Source organism: Pithys albifrons, chromosome 8 (assembly GCF_047495875.1).
Source record: "Pithys albifrons albifrons isolate INPA30051 chromosome 8, PitAlb_v1, whole genome shotgun sequence".
Lineage (NCBI taxonomy): Eukaryota > Metazoa > Chordata > Aves > Passeriformes > Thamnophilidae > Pithys > Pithys albifrons.
The window spans coordinates 29,478,913-29,501,948 of NC_092465.1; the positions used below are offsets into that span (position 1 = coordinate 29,478,913).

The following is a 23,036-nucleotide window of genomic DNA, read 5'->3' on the forward strand; positions in this document are numbered from 1 at the left end:
CCGGGGCCGCACATGGGCCGGCGGCGGCGCGGGGCGGGGCCGGGGCGGTGAGTGCCGAGCGCCGCCCGCCGCTGCTGCCGCCAGACGAGCCCCGCGCCCGAGTCCGCACAGCCGCGGAGCTGCTCCCGCGCCGCTGCAGGTGAGCGCCCAGTGCGGCCGGGGGAGCGCGCCCGACCCGACCCGGCCCGGCCCGGGAAGGGCGCGGGGACCGTTTTCACGCGGTCGCGTTTACCGGGGGGGGGCCCGCGCCGGGAGCGGCCGGGCCCGGGCGGGAGGGTGAGAGAGCGGCCGTGGGCTCGTTGTGCCCGCACGGCGGGGGCGGGGCCCGCAGCCCCCAGTGCCGGCGGGCCGGGCGGCGCTGACCTTGCCGCGCGTGTCCTGCGGCAGCCGCCATGTGGTCCCTCCGCCCGGCCCTCACCGCGCTGCCCTTGGGCGGCCCCCCTGCCCGGCCCTCACCGCGCTGCCCTTGGGCGGCCCCTGCCCGGCCCTCACCGCGCTGCCCTTGGGCACCCCCGGCACGGCCCCGCAGCCTCGCCCTGGGCTGAGTGCTCGCTGCCGCGAGGCCCCGCAATGCCCTGGCTGCGCCCGGCCCCGCAGGCCCGGCGGGAGCGGCGCGGTGGGTTCGGGGCCGCGCTTGGGGCCCGCTCGGGACAGCTCCGCAGCGGGATCGCAGCTCCACAAGGCGGGATCGCGGCCCTGTGCATTGCAGTGGCCTCTGGGCCTCGTGTTTAGCCAGCGGAAAACTGAGCGCTCCTCGGGATCACTTGCTTTGCTTCCTAAATGCGTTTTCTGCCTTTTACTGAAAAGGCAGCTGTGCGAAGCCATAATGCTGATCTTTTCTTTGCATTTGGTGTAATCTTTTAGACATGCTCCGTCTACCTACAGTACTCCGTCAGATGCGACCAGTGTCCAGAGCGCTCGCCCCACATCTCACACGAGCCTATGCAAAAGATGTGAAGTTCGGAGCAGACGCGAGAGCTCTGATGCTACAAGGAGTAGATCTTTTAGCAGATGCTGTAGCTGTCACCATGGGGCCAAAGGTAAGGGGAGATGAGGGGCTTGTTTTATGTTAACACTGAATTAGTTGGAAACACCTTAGGTAGCAGAGGAGAATGGTTTTCCTCAGTGGAGCTGCGTGATTGGATCTGCAGAACTGCACTGCAATGGGTGAGGGGAATGGACAGGCTGCTGAAAGCTGCAGGCAGCCATAGTCTCATGTTTGTCACCTGGAGCTTGACAATGGTGCCTGAGCTTTTCCTAGGAACAAATGAAGGTTACTTGGATTACTGTGGAAAGTGCAGTGTATGTGTTTAAACGGTTTGAAAGTTAAGGGGATGTGCATAATGTGTTACCTGCTCGGTTGATAGCCTGTAACAATGCAGGAGATACTGTAGCTGTCCGTGTCATGAAGTGGGTTTAATCTGCATGTGGGGTTTTGGTTGGTTTGTTCGAGTTGTTTGTACCAATTAACAGTTTTCACTCTGTTTGCCTTTTAGTATTAATGAGCTGAAAAATACACCCAAAGTGTAATGCTGGGTTTTCAGTTGTCTGGTAAATGTTACCAGTGTAAGTGAAATTCTGTGGCAGTGGCATTCAGTTACGTTACACTATATTCTGTCCTATAAGGGAGTTCTAGGTCCCTTGGAAAACTAGCTATGGTATTCTGCATAGTCGTGCAATGTGAATAAAGCTTGAAGCGAGCTTTGTTTTTAAGAAAGAGTCACTGATTTTTCTTTGGGTTCATACAAATATCTATGCCACATAATACATGTGCATGGTAGTTCTTCTCAAGGCCTCCTGGCCTCTGCAACATTAATTCACATATTTCCTGCACATCTTTGGTGTTCTACTGGCTTTATTCAAAAATGCCATAAGCTGAGCAGATGAAGGTTGAAGAACACTGATGTCAGCAAGCTGTGGCTGTTTTCCATAAAGAACAAAGTTTAAGTGTAGTTAGTTAATTTAACTCCTGTTTTGTGGATTGGGCTGTTTTGAATGCCCAAGCACAGTTCTAATGCATTAACTAAAGGGCAGTTGCTGATGCAACTTCGTGTAACCTTATGGGGGTTTTGTTCCTGTGTTCTCACTTCTGCTGTTCTCTTTGTATTTGTACAAATTTAGGGATTGTACTGCAGTGCCTGATTCTGCTTCTGGCATTTTTAAGAAATATCAGTCTGGTGAGGAAACTTCCCCTAAGCATTGCTGTGCATTTTAAGGAAGATGGTTTGCAGTCCCACACAATCTTTTAGTAATGCTTCAAAGGGCTGAACAGAACTAGTTTACATGGGAGTTCAGCTTCTCAGTGTGCAGGAGTGTTCCAAAGGCATGTACATTTACTGGTGGTGTTCCCTTCTTCAGGAACACCGATAAGTGTTTTGGTTCAGAGTAAGTCCTTTCATGTGATTGGATAGATGTAGATTTTATTGTGCCCTTCTCCTCAAAGCTGCAAACAACATTTGGAACAAGATTGTATCAAAGTGTAGAATAAAGTTAAGCAAAACTGGGAGGGACTACATGAAGAACTTTCTAGTAGCAGAATCCTCCAGGAAAGAGTTTTCTTATTCTTGAACCATTTTTAGATTCAGAAGTGCCGGTCAAATAAAATAGTGACCAGCCAGGCTATGAATTATTTAGGCATAACTGTTTCATGACACAGGTAAATTTCCATGAGCTCTTGCCCACGTTCAGCCTCGGTAACTGAAGGGTAACCTCTCCTCCGTAGCTCCGAGGGGTGGTTGTGCCTGGGGAGCAGCCTCGTGTCTGGCCGGGAGCCAGAGCGAGCTCGGCGGCTGAGCCAGATGTGCTGGGGCTGTGCGGGAGGAGCGCAGTGAGCGGCACAGCGCGGCGCGGGCGCTGCAGGGAGTCCTTGGCTGGCCGGGCACGTGATCCCAGCCCCGGGTGGAGCTGCAGCCACGCTGGGCTGGGAGCAGCCATGGCAGGAGGCAGCGTGGGCAGCTCCCAGCTGGGCCTGGCACTCCAGGTGAGAGAGAGCACTGTGCCGGGTCAGCTGGACCCTGTCTGGATAGCTCAAGTTCCAGGACAGCATGGACCAGAGGTGGCTCCTTGTGTTTCTGCTGCCTCCAGGTCAAACTGGAACATGATTGTTTGGGGCAGCTGCTGGAGCTACTGAATACACCTGGGAACAAGCAATCTTTTTGTGCAGATGCATTTGCCCTGTGTTCCCTGTATGGGTCACTGTTACCCCTGTTACTTGTGTCTGTCTATGTTAGGTACAATAGTCCAGCTTTCAGTTGGACTCAAGTGTGGGCTAAGAGAAGAAAGGCTTGTTAACTTGCAGTGTTTGAGAAATTATTATAACGCATGAACACAAATTTATTGAGTATTCTCAGTTCTCGTTGCTAATCACTAGTGAGGTTTGCAAGTCTCTGCTTTTTTTTCTTTCCAGTACCTGCAACAAGTTAATCCCTGTATTACCTTTTTTCAATCACTAAAACTTTTTATTGTGATTTGATAGAAATTTTGCATGCTTAGTTTTTTTGTTTTGCTATATTTAATTTTGGAGTAAAGTATTAGTGTTAAAAGGAATCTCTTCAATTATTTTTCTCTGTAAGGACAGTGTGTCTTTAGTTGCAGACTGTGGCATTAAGCATTATGGCTGAGGAGTGAAGCCTCATTCTATGAAAGCATAAAACCTGTGAGCCATTTTTGTGGTTCTGGAGGACCTTGGTAATGTGTGTGCTTGGGAAGTCCCAGCTGAAGGTTCTGTGCAAGGTGTTCAGCTGTGGCTGTTCAGAAGGATCTTCATCTTCAGTTGAGCTCTTAAGAGTCATGTGCTGTGGCTTTGGTTTAATAGTTGTTCTTTGTCACCCTAGGGAAGAACAGTTATTATTGAACAAAGCTGGGGAAGCCCCAAAGTGACAAAAGATGGCGTGACAGTAGCAAAGGCAATTGACTTGAAAGACAAATACAAAAACATTGGAGCCAAGTTAGTTCAAGATGTTGCCAACAATACCAATGAAGAAGCAGGAGATGGTACCACTACTGCAACGGTGCTGGCACGTGCCATTGCCAAGGAAGGCTTTGAGAAGATCAGCAAAGGAGCTAATCCAGTAGAAATCAGAAGAGGTAACTTCTTTCCCTTGCTTTTAATTTTAATCACTGTTGTTTATTTTTCATATCCTAAATTTGACTGACTGCCTGAAGAAGTTGCATTTTTTTTGAAGAGCCACACAGTGATTCTTAGAGAACACACTTGTTTCTGTTACATTGCTGGCTTTGAACAATACTTCTTTTTTCTAATAATTTTGCTACTTTATATGCAGTTAACTTACTTGTTACAGGTAAACTCCAAAAGCCATTTCTGCATTTAAATGATTTTTGATAACTATATAGATTTACTGCTGCCATGGAAACCAATTTGTGACATATTTCGATAATGACAAGGTATCTCACACCAGTTCCAAAAAGAGGTCACCAGATACACAAAAGACAATACAAAACTTGTTTTTGAACATGCAAACTTGATGCATTTTTGCAATGTGGACTTTTGTTTTTAAATGAAACCTTTTTGGTGGGTGGTTTGGGATTTTCTCTGCTGAATACCTTGTTTTTTTCACTCACAAGTATATTGTTGTCTTTAGGGGTGATGCTTGCAGTTGATGCTATCATAGCTGAACTGAAGAAGCTGTCTAAGCCTGTTACAACTCCAGAAGAAATTGCACAGGTAAAAAAAAACAAACACAATAAAATACAACCCAAGTTTACCCATCTGCTTTTCAGAAAAAGTTTAGTGCAGTTGGGTGTAATGGAGTTGGGTTGTGTGCATGTGACACCTGGGCATTTTTCTCTATGCACCAAGATTCAAATTACATTTCACTGAATGATATTCATGGTTACACTTTATGTTCCTATTTTAACATTCTCATTATTCTGCTTTCAATTAACTGCTAGAAGTTAGCAGAAGTGGGTTGTTTTTTTCACCTTCAAGTTTCATTCCTGAGTGTGGTCTTAAAACATAAATTTGTGTACTTGGGAGGTCTTAAAAGCAAAGCTGTGTGTGTGGATGGGAGGTGGTGGCAGATCACTCAGGTTGAGGTGGTGCCCAGGTGGGTCTCTGTGGGTTGTTCCTCCCTGTGGCTGCGTGTTCAGGTGGTCTGTGTGAGCCCAGGGCACAGGGCTGGCCCGGTGCTGCTGCTGCCCAAGTGCTGTGAGCCCTTCAGCAGGGACCTTGGGCCCTGGTGTGGCTGTGCTTCAGTCACCTGCCCTGTTCAGTTGAAAGGGGTTCTTCTGGTTTTTGTTACAGTGAGGAAATGGATCACTTGCATTGTGAAATAAGATGAAATGCTTTACTGTTTCAGGTTGCCACGATATCAGCAAATGGAGATCAGGAAATTGGCAATATAATCTCCGATGCAATGAAGAAAGTTGGACGAAAGGGTGTGATCACTGTCAAGGTAAGAACTGGCCAACATGAGAACTAAGTGCAAAGTGTCTCTTTTTTCCCTGGTTAGGGCTGTCTCTTGTCTCATCTGATGTAGCTGCTGCTGCTCACATACAGTGTCCCACCATAATTTCTCCCCTGCTCCTTTAGATTGGGGTTTGATCGTTGTTCCCTCTTACATTCCTCGTATTTTGAAAGGAGTGGAACTGATGTGTGGATTGCATCAGAGTGGCATCAGTGTGGTCCAGAGCCTTTCACTCTGCTGTGCATACTATGCTAAAATTATATTTGTGCTTTTGGTACTAAATAAAGAGATCTTCTAATGTGGACCTTCTTGCATCTAAACAGGATGGAAAAACTCTAAATGATGAATTGGAAATCATTGAGGGTATGAAATTTGACAGAGGCTACATCTCTCCATATTTTATTAATACAACCAAAGGTGAGTTAACAATAACCAGTGTCAGATACATTACCTGGCTCTTGTAAGTTACAAATAATGGTACCTATTATAAAGATTTTACAGACCCTTATGCTGGGTGCCACAACAAACAGGGCAGAAAATCTAACTTGATGAAAACTCAGAGTTTTGGGAGTTCTGTTTTCCTCTCAGCAAAGAGTTGGTCCAGGCTGGCCCTGCAACACAGCAGAGCAGTGTAGAATTGGAAGTGGGGTCTTGGGGAAAAGAACTTGGGTCTTTTTTAAATGTAGTGTAAAAGTGCATCTGTTTAAGTTAACAGAATGCTTGGTATGTTTTTGTAATGGACTTGTTCAGATAATGCATGTTGTTTCTGCAGGGCAGAAATGTGAATTCCAGGACGCTTACGTTTTAATCAGTGAAAAGAAAATTTCTAGTGTACAGTCCATAGTTCCAGCTCTTGAAATTGCCAATGCTAACCGGAAACCTTTAGTCATTATTGCAGAAGATGTTGATGGAGAAGCTCTCAGCACTCTGGTCTTGAACAGGTGAAGCTTAAAATCCATTCTTTTAAACAAATAATGCCTTTTTTATTATTTCTTTTTTTTTTAAAGGAGTACCTACAAAAGAGTGTGTTTGACTTTTCCACACTGCATTGCTGTTTGTTCTCTTGGCTGTGCCAAAGCAACAATGGCTTTGGGTATCATCACACTTTGTGTCAACTCAGGCAGAACCTCAGTTGTGTCAAACCACCTTTTTGAGCAAAATCAGCTCAGTTAATGATTGATTGTTTGTGTGATCGTTAGAGCTGTACTGAAATAATTGGGTCTAGTAATTAGACTTGTTCTCTGAACACATGTGGAGTTTAAATCTTTGAATTTTTCTCTTCAGACTGAAGGTTGGCCTTCAAGTTGTTGCTGTAAAAGCGCCAGGTTTTGGTGACAACAGGAAAAACCAGCTTAAGGATATGGCAATTGCTACTGGTGGCGCTGTAAGTAATGATGTTTTAAGTGGCTTTTTGCTCTGAAAAATGTTCATGTTATTTATGGAGAAGAATTAATGTATATTTTTTAGGTCCTTCACTTGTATTTTCTGGGTTGTAGCAGTAACTCATATTTGAATCTTCCTGGTTTTTTTTTAAATGGGGACACTGAAAATTGCCCTGGCCATATGTCCTTGTAACTGACTGAAGTCACACGTGGTTTCCTTGCAGGATTTGGCTACTAAGGGGAAGGAGGAACTCCAAGGCAGTTTCTAAGAAATAGCAAAGTGTTCTTGCTGCCTTATTAAACTGTCTAACAATTGCCTGAACTTAAATGGCAAACATAACTGTTTAAAATGTTTGGAATAGACTGAACAATTTTCTTACACTAAATTTTGCATATAGTTGATATGTTGATTATTGTCCCTTTGTTATGCCTTTTTTTTAATATAGACACTTCAAAAATCATGCATGGGGGGCCCTTTGAATTCTGAATTTTCACGTAATTTCTTTCAGGTGTTTGGAGAAGAGGGTTTGAGCCTAAATGTGGAAGATATTCAGCCTCATGACTTTGGTAAAGTGGGAGAGGTCATTGTGACAAAAGACGACACGATGCTTCTAAAGGGGAAGGGTGAGAAGGCTCAGATTGAAAAACGCATTCAAGAAATCATCGAGCAGCTCGAGGTGACCACCAGTGAATATGAGAAAGAGAAACTGAATGAGCGATTGGCCAAACTCTCTGATGGAGTAGCAGTATTGAAGGTATTGAACAATGAACTAAACCTGTGTTTAGGTTTGTGAAGTGCTGAGGTACAGATGTCTGCCAGCATGGGAGAGGCTGGGTTGGCTTTCTGACACCTGTCAGTGCTGTTGGCTACTAAGTTTGGTGGCAGCAGTGTTGTAGCCAGCAATGCTCTCCCCTGGGCTCCTCCTGGGGACCCTGACATGTGGCTTTGCTGCTCGTAGGTCGGTGGCACCAGCGATGTGGAGGTGAACGAGAAGAAGGACAGAGTGACGGACGCCCTGAACGCGACGCGCGCTGCTGTGGAGGAGGGCATCGTGCCGGGAGGGGGCTGTGCCCTGCTCCGCTGCATTCCAGCCTTGGATGCCTTAAGTCCAGCCAACGAAGATCAGAAAATTGGTAAGTTACGTGTGTGTGTGGAAGTGTCGTGAGTAGCCTTTCTCTTAAGGCTTTATGAGAGTACCTGCAGATGGCTGAGCTTTTAGTTACTTATCTCAGGAGCCTCACACCCCCTTGGTACGGTGGTCTCTGCTTTGCAGGGGGAGAGAGGTCCCAGTGGGTCCCTGACTTGCCTGTGAAGGCCTCAGTAACAGTACAGCAGCAGTGCCCCCTGCAGAGGGGGCAAATGGTTAGAGTTGAGAGCTGGCTGTTCCAGGCATTGCAGACAGACCAAAATCTAATGATGCTTAAGAGATTGTGCGGCAAATCAAATGGAAAAATGCTTTGTGGCATGTTACATGTAATTATAAAGAGTAATAATACTCCTTTTACAAAACATGGTAAAGCTGAAATGTTTGAATATCCTGCAAAGATTTAATTTTTTGGCAAATGTCAAGTAGGAGAGAACTCTTCCTCCTAGAACTGATACAACAGCTTATGTTTTTCTCAGAGGGTTTTCTCTATTGCTTTCCAGCAGCATATGCAGGCATGCCTGGCAGTGGGAGCAGTGTATGCAGCACGGATCTCTAACCACTCTTTTTCTTGCAGGCATTGAAATAATCAAGAGAACACTGAAAATCCCAGCAATGACGATTGCAAAGAATGCTGGTGTCGAAGGATCATTGATAGTTGAGAAAATCCTGCAGAGCCCATCAGAAGTTGGCTATGATGCAATGCTTGGGGACTTTGTAAATATGGTAGAAAAAGGAATCATAGACCCAACAAAGGTGACCTAATAGTCTCAATTCTCATCTTTCCCTCTTCCCACCTCCTGTGTTGGTCAGCAGGCACTAAGTTGTTCCTTCCCTGTCTGTAGGTTGTGAGAACTGCTCTGATGGACGCCGCAGGGGTCGCGTCTCTCCTGTCGACAGCAGAGGCCGTGGTGACTGAAGTTCCCAAAGAAGAGAAGGAGCCGGCAATGGGAGGAATGGGTGGGATGGGTGGAGGCATGGGAGGTGGCATGTTCTAATTCCCAGGGTAGGGATGCATCATGAGCTGTGCTGTTGAAGACTGACAGTTCTGACTTAAAAAACTTGAGCTATCAGTGTCAGAGGGTGGATAGTGACTGAAGTGAGGCTGGTGTTGAAAAATCACTGTAACCATCAGTTACTGGATTTCATTTAACACACGTGTAATTGTTTACAGTCATTGTCCATGCCTACAGATAATTTATTTTGTATTTTTTGAATAAAGACATTTGTACATTCCTGATAACTGGGTGCAAGATCCATCTACCAAGGTCCTGATTTGAACTTAAGGCACTTGATATTCTATTTCAGAATTTCTTGGTGCTTGGCAGTACTAGGAAGAACTTAGAAGCCACTGTGCGTGAGACTAGAGAATTGTGTACAAAGTAGGCAAATAGAGTTATGTGACCTTTATGTAATAAACTGCTCAAAAGTTATGAAATGTATCACCTTCTTCATCTGCCACTGTCATGGGAGAGCCTGGACACCCTGCTACTGCTGCTAAGGTTTACTAGAAATTGACACTTATGCTTGAAAAAAGAACAGGGCATTTCACACCAAGAAACATTCTTTTGTCTGGAATGTTTCTCAGAAATGCAAGTGAGTTTAATTTTGGTAAGAAATATCTAAGCTGAACTGCACTACAGTTCTTTGAAATATTAAACAATGCTCTGAAAACAAGGCATGTGCACTGACTTTATTTTGCCCTGTCTATGCTGGTTGTTTCACGTGCTGGAACAGGCCCAGTGCACCTTTCATAGTTCATAGGAAGGGAAATGCCCAGAGGGTATTAAACAGGTAAGTCCTGGCTAATAAAGGGTTCTGGATTTTTTAAACAGTTCCTTTGCTCTGCTGTAGTTTGTGGTTAACCTCCTCACCTTGAGCCTTCTATTGTCTTCCTCCTTTCAGGTAATGGGTTGCAGAATTTAGATATTTTGCACTAGATGTTACTTTACTCTTGGAAAATACTACTTTGCCACTTGTTCTTTGACCTGATTAAGCTGGTAACACTGATGTGTAAAGTCATCTGCTTTCCAAACTGCACAACAGTGGTGTTCCCAAACTTGTGTGTGTTCATCTCTGATTGCCTCAACAAACAAAACAGCATTACAACTTCTCAGTGCTGTAAAACTGACCTCAATCCAGATGTCACTTTCCCTTACCTTCCTGCCCTTAATAAGAACTTACCCTTCAAGACGGGATGTGTGACATTCCAATTATTCTTTCTGGAAAAGTAAATTATTTGAAACTGTTTGAGGGCTGTCTTTATTCTGAAACACCTTCCTATGCTATTTAATACGCTGTTCTGTAGTGACTGATACGGGTTATGGACACTTCAGAGAAAGGATCAGTTTCAGCACCTGACCTGGAGCTTCACCCCATTTCAGTACGGAAATTTGGTAATGCAGTGCTTAGGATTTAGAATCTGTTCAAACCTATTCACTTCTCTTTCTTGAGAGACTGGGAAGATAGTATGTGGGGAATAGAAGCACTGAACATGGATTTAATCAGACAGCTGGCACTATTCTAATGGGCTCATAACAAAATGGTGGTATGGTACTGAAAAGCCCCTCAGCGGTAAGGTGTTCAGTGCTTTGTATGCTTCTTAATGATTGCTGGCCGTGGGTGTGCTTGGCTGGAGCAAGAGGAGGAGATCTTGTTCCCTGCTGCCAGGGAGGACAGAGCTGTGGTCCCTTTCCCTCAAAGAGGTAACACATATTTCCTTGTTTTACAGCATGGGAACTGTTTGCATTGGATGAGTAACTGAGCCAAGTGCAACTTTAACAGTGAAGGAGTGGAGAGGGGCAAGCTTAGCCTGCAAAGTTCACTACAGACTCCAGTGTCGAGCCCAGACAGAGCCTCTGGGAGCCACTGGCTGTAGCTGAGACTGCTGCACTCAAATTCCCATCCTCCTTATGTGTACCCCCTGCATTTAATTTATGACACCTGGGGTGCTCCGTAACTGTTACAGGTCATTTCAGGAGCAGCAGGAGACTCCTGACTTGCCTCTGCCATCCATTTGGATTAAAAGCACCCACTACTCAGTGCTTGGCAAACTGTTTCTTTCCCTGGAAGCCAGAATGTCAGTTTGGCTTGGCCAGAGCTGGTGAGTTGATGTTACATTCACACAATTATTTGAGTTAATATGTTACAGTGCTAAAAAACAATCAGGAGCTTGGATAAGGCAGGACTTGGCCCGTGATTACAGAAGCCGTTTGGCACGTTAACGGCAGCCTGAGATATCTTGGGTTACAGCAGCTGCCAATTGTCTGTCACTGATAAGGCTTTAAGTTGCACTTGATTGCAGCTTTTGAACATTCTATACACGTCTGGCTGAGCAGGTGTGTTTGGTACAGTATAAAATCTTACACACAGCTCAGATAAGAAATAGATGCCCCAAAGGAGGAGCACAGTGCTTTGTACATGTAAAATGTACAATCAAGTTTATAACTGAGGTGGTTACAGCTGTCCCTTTATGTCTGATGAACTTCATGGAGCATCAGCTCCCGAGGTATGCTGGTTTCTGGGCCGTGGACTTTGGATGCTCTTCTTTGAAAGGCTGCAACCATCTGCTTTACCACTTCATCAAAAAAAAGTGTAGCAAGTTTTGAGTGTAGAAGTGAACGAAATTCAAAAGAAACCTGTTTAAAACAATAAAGAAGAATTATTTTTCCTGTATTTACTGTTGTGGTAAAATGCTGTTGCAAAGAGACAACTCTATTAAAGAATGTCCAGTGAAGTCTGCAAGTAAGTTGTGGGAGAGAGAACAGTCAAAACTGAGGTATTGGTGAGTGTGCCTGTGAAGAAAAGCTGTATTCTTTGGTCTCAGGACTGTCCCAATCAGCTTTTCAATTAGAAGAATCCTTTCATTCAGTTCTCTGAAGTAATCACTTACCTCAACTGTCTCTTATTTAATAAAAATGCAGTATGGAACAGATTTGTAGAAAAACTACGGACAACCAGTAACTGTTACTTTGTGCACAGAATTCACTTGGAGGACTAAAGGAGTCAGAAGAAAATCCTGCATGGCAAGACAGCAAACTTACAGGTAAGCTGGAGCACACCCAAGAGACTTGAAAGCAGCTTATAAGAGTTACTTATTAAATACGAGTATTTTAAAGCAGTAGTTCCTTACTGGTGGCTGGAGTTCTGGCATGTTCAAACAAGCACTTTTACTAACACAAACTACAGATTTGGTTTGTGTTTTGTATCTCTCACCTGAACAGGTCCCACTCCCAGCCTGACACGGGCAGTCAATGAAATGGATTCAGATTTAAGTATTTGTGTCATTCCTGAGAAATCAGCAGATTCAATGTCAAATGGAGCAAATACAACTTCTCCCAAATTCCTTTTGAGCAATGCGTGTGAACTGCACAGAAGTAATTAAATGACTTGGCCCAAAAGCCAAGTGTAGCTTCATTTACGTTTGCCTGACCTCAAGCAACAGTAAAACTAATGTGCATTTGCAAGTTCAGAGAGCTGTCACTGCAGGCATGCAGAGTTCTGCAGAGTGGGGAGAGTGAAGCTGGTGTCCTGCTCAGGAATTAGTAAATCTTGAGGTATGGTACATTTTACACATACATTTTATGAAGATTGCAGATGCAAAGAATGGTGCTGTGCTTCAGGCTGTGTGTGACATCATTTCAGAGCTGAAACCAACCTGGGAAAGTTCCCTGCTGTGTGTGTCTCCTGGAATCAGGCTGGCAAAACAGGACACAGCAGGCTGTGGGAACCAGCATAACCCAGAACTCACAGAACATTTTCTAAAGCAAACAAGTATTCTTGAAATCAGTTTTCTCTCAAATATCTGTGATTGCACAGCATGTTCTGAGGAGTTTGTTGTGAAATGCTTATCGTGCCCAGAGGCAGGACCAGCAGGGCAAGGGCAGAGTCCCTGGGGAGGCAGCCCCTGCCCAGCTGGCTGCACTGGCTCCTGCTGCCTCAGAATGGGGAGAGCAGGAAGAAGTGCTCGTAGTGTTCCCCCAAGACAGTGAAAACGTCCACATCTAGTGCAGTTTTAATGGAAGTTCCTGACCTGAAATGTCAAAATGTGGCTTTGGTATGGCAGAGGGCAGAGGGGAGGGTGTTTCCTCACGGTCTGTACTTAAATTATAGGGTTTATAATAGTTGTTTAAATCAAGTTTTTTCAACTGATTTATGGCCTGGGGTATTGGTTAGTAGCAGGAACTGGTGCTTATTTACCTGGAGAGATTCAATTATCGTGAGCAAATAATGTGCAAACATCATGAACAATTCCCATGAGAAATGTATTTTTTGAGTGTCTGTAGATTCGTTTTTACTGTTGAACTGCAAGAAGTGAAGTACAGCAGTCAGCTGGAAGTTTTTAACACAAGGAGGTTCATATGCTAGTTTGAAATTACTCCAGAAGCTTTTTCCTATTTACTGAAGGCAATTTTCAAAGTAGCATATTCCAGTAGATGGCAGTAGGATTAACCCATCTCTGTGCACTTCTGCAGCCTGTTGTGATCCCCAGCTCATTTACGTGCTCAGTACAATTCCTACACTTTATGCTACAAAATGCAAGAAAAAAAAGTGATGACAGATTAAACATACAACATGGAAAAGCAAAAACTGGAGCAGAAACAACTTGGCTGGGAGTAAAATCAGGCTACATCAGATACTGGATTTAAAGACCAGTAGTTTGGGCTGTAGTGATATTCCATCACAGATTAGAAAGATTGGACAGGGAAAATCTACTATGCCTGTATTACAGAAGGACAGAGTAAGACTTGAAATACATGAAAGAGTAGAATTGTGAGCCAAGAAATTAAACTGACCAAACTGCAGGTCAAACAGGACAGATGGTACCAGAAAATGGGTGCTCTCCCAACTTAGGCTGTAGAACAAAGGAAACAGCAAAGCATGTTTAGCATTTCTTCCTCTGTATTTGACTGTCTATAAACTTCAGCATGTTTAGAACAGTACAGTGAGAGGTGCCCATCCCTGGACTTGTGTGACACGCAGACACCTTGCAGAAAGTTGCTGTCTGTACAGGACACTGCAGTGGTTTCTGTGTGGTCACATTTGCAAAATATTTTTTGGATAGTATGGACTAAAACTAATTTTCTTTTTTATATATGTGTTTAGGAAAATAGTACTAGACATTAAAAAAGCCCACCCCCCACAGTTGCAGACAGTGTTTCCAGGCACTGCTCCTTAGTTATGATACTTACTGAGAAGTCCAGTGTACATGTCCGGGGATACCCAGGGATGCCGGGGCTCAAACGCCACACTGTTTCCAAGTGATTAAATAGTTTTCCATCTGTGCACGATGCCTAAAGTAAAGTTTAAAAAGTCAGGCTACAATTAGGCTTTTACAAATGTGACAAACTAAAGTTTGTGTTTGCACTTGTTAGACAGTGACGGTCATGGCAAAGTTAAAACTGTTCTCACAGCACAGCCAGAATGAGATCCCATATGCAGAGTCATTTATGGCAAAATAACTGAATTCCTTTTAAGGGAGAGGAGAAATTTGTGTGTGGAGTGACATGAAACAGATCTGTGGCATGATCTGTGGAACATCACACTAGTTATATCCCAGGATTTTGGACAACACTGCTTTAAGCAAAGGGTAAGGATATTTACTGGGGTTTTAGAGAGAGATGTTTATTACATGTATGGAATGGTTTAGAAACTGATATCTAGACTGGTAGGTTTGGGCCATAGGAATGCTTAGCAGCAAGACCAATGTGGTGAAGACAAAGTCCAAAGATCGATCCTCTGTCACAAGATACTGCTGTGACCAAGAGCTGCCACGAAGTCAATGGACTATAAACTCAAGCTCATTATCAGCTTACACATTGCCTTTGGTTCCTGGCAAGCCACACTTACCTAATGCTTCAGGACTGTAAGCTTGCTTACTCTCCTCCTTTAAAACAGTAAAATACTGGCAGGAGTTGGCTTCATAGTTTTCATGACAATAGGGGTTTCATTTTCACTCATTTTGCTCTTGGCACATAGAGCTAATTTTGTGTGGCCATATTTGTAACAAAAAAAGACTGAAAGATGTTTCAAAATCATCCAAATACATAAACACAGCTGGGTTGGAATTTGTAGAGAAAATGTCTGGATTTTTTTTTAATCCCTTTTTTGTTACAAGTTTTTATTGTTACTACAGGCAGCTCTGCTCCAGCAAGACACCACCTGCAAGGAGCAGGTATTGCTTGGGTTGGAAAGCCATGGAGAGTCATCTCAAAGACTAATCAGCAGCACAGAAATACCTACATTTTTCTCGCCAGGAATGAGATGATGCAGGGCCTTGCTACTTCTCCAACAGAAAGAAGGGAGTAGAGGGAAGATTAGACACAAAGAGCTGGGCTTGCTTTCCCTGCTGCTGCCAAAACAGCAGGAAGAATGGGAAAACTTCCACTGTGTCCCTCTTGCTCCCAATCTTACAAGGAGCAAACTCACTCCATGCTTTCCCCCTCAGCAAAGCCTGATGTTACCAGTCTTGGTTTTTCCATTGTTCAAACACTTCTGCCTCAGGCAACAAACCCATCCCCACTTTGTTCCCACCAGTGTCCTGCTGTGCTGACCCCATGCAAGGTGTCTGTGCCCAGTTACCTCAGAGGAAACACTCCAGTGGCTTCTCTAGAAATGTTCCTACAGTTGTATGACCATAGTGTAAACCTCTGGGAAAAGTAATTACAGCAGAGAAAAGGCTAATGAGTCTAGGAGGAGAAAATCTGAAGAAATGGTTTTCTTCAGCACTTCTGGGCTTTTTCCTGAGACAGGAATGCCTCTTTTGAGTGAATTAAGAGGGAATAGTTGGTAAGGCAGTCTGATAGCTATGGGAAGGAAAAAGCCTGTCTTGTCAGGGAAGAGTAGAAGAGGAAAGCTCTCAGCATGCAAAACACACATTTTCCATTGTAGCTACTCAACTTTCTTAATAAAGGGAAAACTCTTTTTCTCGTTTCCAAAATCAGGAAGTGCATTAAATAAAAGCACTTTGCATGTTCCTTTTCCAATTTATATCTCCCTTTTACTTCAGAAAACTCATTTTCTATTAAGTGTCTCTTATTAGGAAGCCTAGAAATAGGATATTGAAACAATCATTTTGAACAGCAACCAATTGTTGTAATTTCCACTAATTATTCCAAAGCGATCGAGATCTGCCACACAAAGGGAGAAGCAGTTTTGCTGTAAGGAATCTGTTCTGAGCTGTCCTTTATCAGAAGAGGTTGGAACATATAAGACAAACAAACAGTTAGGAAATCCAGGCATCATTTAAAATTTCTGCCTTGACACTGTGCTACTTTTAATTTTTGAAAAGCTGAAAGGAGAGGTACAACTGTTTCTCTTCTGAACAAACTAATTGCAAAAAATTAACTTTAAATACACTCTTAATATACTGACTAACCAAGCTCTTCAGCAGATTTCACACTTAAGACTAAGCCTTTTCATATTAACTAGTTAAAACTCTGAGAACAAAAGTAATAACAGATAGTGTGAAGGCATCAGAAGCTCGTGGTGTCAAAGACAACTTGTGAGTGGGTACTAATTTTGTATTTAGAGAGGCTTGGACAAAATTATAACCAAAAAACAAGTAAAAATGTTGTATCTTTTCCTTCATGGCTGGCAGCTCCTCCAGCAAGTTAAAAAGCCATTCCTCCTCCCCCATGTGGCAGGACGTTTTAAAAGCACATTCAATTTCTCCACAGTTGATCTAAAATCTTTACAGAAAAGCCACACAAGTTTTTAGCCACACAAAGAACTTTCAGCATAAATTTTGAAGCAAGATGCTCCTGGAATATTCAAATCTCAACAAACAAATGTTAAGCAAAGTTAGAGAAATAAAAAAAACCAGTTACCTTAACTAAATGTGGTCTCACTAAGGTAACAACTGATGTGTATTTCTCCACCACGGGAGGGAATCCTATTTCCAGCTGCGCTTTGCAGTACCCAGAGCGCTTCGAGAGTATCTCTGACTTCTTACACCAAGGAACAAACAGCTTGTAATTCTCCACAACAGCAACAACTTCATACATTTCCTGCATAGAGTACCTGGAAACAGAAATATGAACCTGGTTACAAGGTGTTTTAGCTTTAAATTCAGTATTAAAAAGTTTCAAAGATGATATAAATGGCATAGGCAGTTGGAAGGTGAACATAAAGTCACCTGAGAACTACCACTGGTTCTGGAGGTTAAAAATGCATCTTTGCTAATTAAGAGGAAAAAAAGCAGTAAAGTGGTGATAGTCTTTGCATAAAGAAGCAAAATACCACACACCATCCAGCAGCAGAGTGACCAGTGAAGCTGGTGCCTGCTGCTTTCTCCAATATCATGGAAATGTGCACACATTTCAAATTAAACAGGTGGGGTTTTTTCTTTCCAGCACAGCTCTGTCTTCATTTAGGCAGATCTTAGACATTCCAGGTAAAAAGAAAGTCCACACTTCATGGCTACCAAGACAAGGTGTATCAAAACTCAAGTATGATATTCCATAAGGTTTAAACAGGAGCACATCACCTTCTTTGGCTTAGCCCAAATTTAAAAGCTTAATTAAAATTACATGTAATGGAAAAACCTTCCAGCATCACAGAATGGTTGAGGTTGGAAGGGACCTCTGGAACTCGTCCAACCCCCCTGCTCAAGCAGGATATTGAAATCAGATGAAACAATTTACCAGCAACATTTTAGTTGATTCTACTGTAACCTGACAAAGTATTATGGAGCTATGGGGTTTAATTTTCAGTTCTGACTCAGAAGCAGATGGGATTAAACGTGCTTCAATTGTTTTAAAATGAAGTGTATGTTCAACAGGACTCAGCAGTGGGTGCTCCTGCACAAAGGCCCTTTTTAAGTGACTGTGCAGATAAGTTGCAGGTCAGGAACTATCACATAAATGTTAAGTACAGTCAAAAAATCATGCTAATAAACAAGCAATTCATACTATTGTGGACCAGAGACTGGGGGCAGATCCCAGTATCATTAAATGAACTGGGATTTTCCCACTAGCTCTAAGGCAAACCGGATTTTAAAATCTTCTGTCTATGTTTCTTCATCACACAACTAATTCTTTTCCTTCTTTTAAAGAAAGAAGAAAATTTTGAGAAGTACAGTATAACATATGGGCAAACATTTGCACATATTTGGTACAGAATGGAACAGAGTTTTCACACCTGCTGGTTTATTCACATTTTACTGGGTTAAATTATTAGTGTATTACTCCCTCTCAAGGTTGGTTTTGTTTTTTCATGGAATAGAATGGTTACTTATGCTCTTTCTTTCCATGGGTCAAGGGTTTTGGGTTCCTACTTTTTTATACTCAATTTCAGACTGGTACAGCCTGATCTGTACAGATTTTGAAAATCAAATCCTCTATTTAGGTTCCAGCTGGGCAGAGCCACAGGGATCTGTAGGGATGGGGTTTCACTTCTTTTGGAGTCTTTTGAACTTCTACTGTTTCAGAGTAATTACAGCAACTATAAAAGTAATAAGCATTCAACTGTTTCCACAGTTTTATACAAACCCTATAATTCTTCTTTCAGAATATTCTTTTCTTTTATTTACTAGTGGTGCAGCAACGTTGAAGAAATTCCTTGAAAAAGTGTGGCTCGTTTCAGGCACTTGCAAGGGAGAAGTTCTGGTCATCAGAATACCACAAGAAGCCAAGTGTCTGAAACAGTGAAAATGCTTTTAGGGGTGTTCAGTATCAGGAAAATAAATAACAATCCATTCAGGTGGGACAAACAATCTGTTGTATAACATTCCAGAAAATGTCAGTCAGATGGAACAGCAAATGCTCAGAACAAAACACAAACTGTCAAAACAACCTTTTTTTCCCTTAAGAGAAACTAAAATTAACCCCCAGTCATGGCAAAAGGAACTGGCAGAGTGAAATACAAAGGCCCTCATTAAACACCTGAGTTCATGTACAAGCGTCACATGCACTTCAGTTGCAGAACAGGCAAAGTCAAGGCATAGTCTGCAATTCCCTTTTGGAATATACAAAGTAGAGCAGGTTTCACTTGGAGATACAAAGTTGAACTCTGCTATAATCCCTCTGGTGCCATCCTTCTCTTAAAAGGACAATTTAATTTCCAAAGTCCTTTCAGAAGGTGCATTGTTTACCCAGCTTTCAAAGTTTCATTCAGCAAATATCAGTGTTTTTGTAAATAAAACTTAAAGTACTAGTAAGTTTAAGATTGCACCTCAGTGTTCTGTTTGTGAACATTCACACTAAAATCTATTCATAGTGATTAACAGGTTTGTGCTGATAAATTACTGATTTTGCCTGGCTCACATAGGTCAAAATGCTGCCTCAAAAGCTCTGATTTTTGGCACCAGGAAATTAAAAATGCTGCTATTTGTCCTCAATGACTCTACAAACATAAAGAGTAACCCAGGTCTTTTACTGTTCTTTCTCTAATTAAAAAATCAGGACTTGACTTCTGGATTCACACAGTCAAAAATGGAACCAAACTTCCCTACTTAGCATTGGGCTTCTTTGGGGACTTTTTGGGTTGTTTTGGTGGCTTTTTAAACACATTGAACAGATAGATGAATTTTCTTCCCCCAACCACAACATAGCAAATTAGCTACCAATTTTGAACAATTAAAAGTAACATTTTTTAACAATTTCATTTCACGGTATGTTATTCAAAAATCAACATAACTTAGAATTCTAAAGAGACAGTAGCAGCCCATGGCTGAGCACATCAGCTTGTGTGGTCACTGCATTAGGAGACAGGCAAACAATAAATTGGTATTGAGGTTAGAGGAAAACAATATCATTTGCAGCTGGTTAGAAACAATCTGTACAAACCTTCTAAAAACCAACTTTGCAACTGTGGAGCAAGATGACTGACAAATAAAAATTGTAGCACTGCAGTTGGAAAGAAATTATTTCAGATGAGACAGAAGTACTATGTCAGAATTAAGAAAGGACAGGTCCACTTTAAAGCCTTTAGACAACAACTCTGCAAATGTTTGCAACTGTATCTCAAGGAGTGTGGTCATAGTCTGTTTTTTTTCCACAGACTGGACCAGACTTAAAGAAAAGCTTTGACAATTGCTGTGCCAGGAAGCTGGAAGGGCGCCAGTAACATTGTAGCTGCCTCAGCCAGTCACGAAAGTTCAAATGTAAGGAGCAGACCTCATTCTGCACAGCCGACTTAAATCACTTTGTGTGGGGCCATGCACAGCACACAGTCCAAGCTGGTCACCAGGTTTCCTCTCTTGGTCTGTTTTTGCTGTACTGCTGTGCCAGTACAGTTGTTTTGTACAGTTTTATCTGAACTTGTTTCAGCCACAAGGCTGAAAAACAATCCCTACAAACAACCCCAGAGGTGCTGCAAGACAATGTCCTTTTCACCAGTATTTTGCCATTCGAGGAAGACAGGGTTGGGAGGTTACAATGCTAACAAGCATGCTGAGACTCCATCCCTCTCCTGATTTTATCTGAGGAATAACAGACGCTGTGAGAATGTGCTGGGCTTGGGCCCAGTTCAGGAAAGCAGATCTCCCCAAGAAATCCCAAAGTGTGGGTTTCCATGGACTGTTTTTGTGAACCTGGCCTGGGCCACAGAAGAAAGGCCAAGTGCATGCTGGAATTCAGCCACACCCGCCACCTCTGTGTGTATCCTCTGACAGCAACAGAACCATCCCCTCTCACCCTGCTCTCACTCGCATCACTCACTCCTCTCTCAGCATTTGGGCACCCATCACAGTATCACCCACTGGCCCTGATCTGAAAAGGGAGCATTTGTGGTGTGTGACATGCACATGTAAGTAATCTGTATTCAGGGATTTTTTTAGTAGCTACACAATCTTCTAAGACTAAAGGATAATGTATTTTTGAAAAAAAAAATCTCAAACTCCTCACTGTAAAGACTGACATTAGTGCTAAGAGCATGCCAGGGCAATTGTGTTTATTGTACCTTAACTGCTTCCATCACATTAGTGATAACCTGATGGTCATTTTATAGTCTGAGACACCAGTTGATCTTTTTTCATATTGCAAAAAATGAGTGTACCGGCAATTGTCCTCGTTAGCATATAAATCTGAATAAGCAGAAGCGACTGCCTACCCCTGGCCCTTGCAGTCTCAGCCAGGGATCTGCTGAGCTGACACCTGCAAAGCCAAAGCACTCCCAGCAGGTAACAAAGCTCCGGGTCTGACCCCTGCGCTTGCCTAAAACCACCGTCAGACTGAGGGTGCAGGTGGTTATTTAATGTGTTTCCCCTTCCCAGCAATAGATTTTGCTCTCCAGACTCGTAATAAATTACTTCTAAAATAAGCAATTTTGTTTACCAGGACTCAACTAGTTTAATGCAAACACATCCTTAAGATTCTGCCACAAGGGATGCAGAGTAAGGAACACGGTCCAAGGTTAGGTTATACCACGGCACAGAAATGATTACGCCAAATGATCGCTTCAAATCTGACATCGCGAACCAACCTCTATTCCACTTTTTGACACTTTCAATGGATGACACTTTGACAAAGACACACAGCAGTTCTGCTGTAACAGTGGCAACAGGTGAACCATTTTCTTTCTCCTGACATTTTCAAACTGCACTTTCTCATCTGCTTGTTCGTTTTGATTCCAGTTACAAGACTAACTCTTGGCACACTCCTTCTCTCGAGTCTCGCAGCCACCCCACGCGTGCTCACGGGAGAAGGCACAAGTTGCGCTGCCACCAGCGGGGAACACTCGGCCGTTCCTCTCCCTGTGCAGTCTCTGCTCTCGCAGCCGCCGCCGCCTCGGCCCCGCTGCCAGCCCCGCGCCCGCGTACCTGCCGGCGGCCGCTCCGCACAGCGCCCTGGCGAGCGCCGCGCCGCTCCGCGCCATCCCGGCCCGCCTGTCGCGCCTGTCGCGCCTGTCCCGCCTGTCGCGGCGCGAGCCCGGCTCGCCCTGCCCGGGGGCGGCAGTCACGGGACGGCGCGCGCGGCCGCAGAGCTGCCCCTGATTGGCCCAGCGGCGCGCGAGCCCCGCGCGCGGCCATAAATGGGCTTGGCAGGGCGGGGCGTCCCCGCAGTGCCCGCGAGCGGCGGGAGCGGCCCCGGAGCGACCTGGCCCTGGTCCCGTCCCTGGCCCGGGCCCTGTCCTTGTCCTGGCCCCGTCCCCGTCCCCGTCCCTGTCCTGGCCCGTCCTGGCCTTGGCCTTGGCCTGGCCCTGGCCCGGCCCGGCCCCGGCCCCGTCGCGAAGCCGCCGGTCAGAGCTCCCCTCGACTGGAGCTCCTGCTCTTGCGGGCTCAGCGTTCTCCTGATCGGCGTCATTGGAGCTCTACAGGCCCGACTGTAATCGGAGAGCGTCGTTTACCAGGAGCTGAAGCAAAGAGCTCGTTACTTGCCCTTTCTCATAGTTCAGCTTTCGAATACAGCCTCCCTCATGGAAAACGTGTTTCACAACTACACTGCGGTTGAAGAACTACTTTTTAACATAACCTATCCCACATTTCATACTTTATGTAATATGTGTTACATGTAAGTTGTTTAAGGGTAAGTCCGCAAAATCTGTTTTCATGAAATAGTTTGCATGTTAGGGTTTTGTTTGTTTGTTTGTTTTCTGTTTGGTTGGTTTTTTGTTTAGTACCTGGAGCACTGGCAGACTTCTTGCTGGGAATCTTGAACTAAGACTTTTGTTTACTCACCCTGAACTTGAACACGTGTCTGGGCTGTATCCCAAGAAAACAATCTTGGTTACACTGACAGGAACATCTCAAAGTTTTCGAGGAACCCATTCCCACCCAATTAAGTGCAAATAGAATTATAAATCAAATAAAAGCCATTTTAGCTAAAGCCATGTAGTTAAATGCTGAATGCATTGAAAAGCATGAAAGTTTCTGCACAAAAATAACAGTTCCAATTGGGTAAGCCCACAACAGCATCCTGTTCAGAAAAGTTCTCCTTATAATCATCCCAGTGTCCTTGCCGTTAGCAAACCCACTCCTTATTAAACAAGAACACCACCAATTTGGATGACTGAAACTAATTGGAGCAGCTTTTACTTCACTCCCCCAGGGCATGGTGTTTTTCAGATAAATTGTCCTGTAGCATATTCCTATTAACTTGATGAAAACCAGAAATATGTAAAAACACACATTCTCCAGAGCAGCT

At 43.9% G+C, this 23,036-nt stretch overlaps 2 protein-coding genes across 3 annotated transcripts; one reads left to right on the plus strand and one right to left on the minus strand.

The window, feature by feature from the left end:
• The first annotated feature begins 20 nt into the window (after positions 1 to 20).
• Positions 21 to 9,630, plus strand: HSPD1 (heat shock protein family D (Hsp60) member 1). The gene is made up of 12 exons (XM_071562819.1): positions 21 to 139; positions 865 to 1,040; positions 3,834 to 4,086; positions 4,602 to 4,684; positions 5,319 to 5,414; positions 5,750 to 5,843; positions 6,199 to 6,367; positions 6,711 to 6,810; positions 7,318 to 7,563; positions 7,768 to 7,942; positions 8,531 to 8,709; positions 8,799 to 9,630. Exons 2-12 carry the CDS (start codon positions 867 to 869, stop codon positions 8,949 to 8,951), a joined length of 1,722 nt encoding a protein of 573 aa, XP_071418920.1. The 5' UTR covers positions 21 to 139; positions 865 to 866; the 3' UTR covers positions 8,952 to 9,630.
• Positions 9,131 to 21,883, minus strand: COQ10B (coenzyme Q10B). 2 transcript variants are annotated; one of them, XM_071562821.1, is made up of 5 exons: positions 21,713 to 21,883; positions 18,444 to 18,590; positions 16,782 to 16,974; positions 14,145 to 14,246; positions 9,131 to 11,591 (listed from the first exon to the last, which is right to left on the minus strand). In XM_071562821.1, exons 1-5 carry the CDS (start codon positions 21,766 to 21,768, stop codon positions 11,424 to 11,426), a joined length of 666 nt encoding a protein of 221 aa, XP_071418922.1. In that variant the 5' UTR covers positions 21,769 to 21,883; the 3' UTR covers positions 9,131 to 11,423. The 2 variants fall into 2 exon arrangements, with proteins under 2 accessions (XP_071418922.1, XP_071418921.1); XM_071562820.1 differs by lacking the exon at positions 21,713 to 21,883 and adding an exon at positions 21,376 to 21,610.
• Positions 21,884 to 23,036: the final 1,153 nt, after the last annotated feature.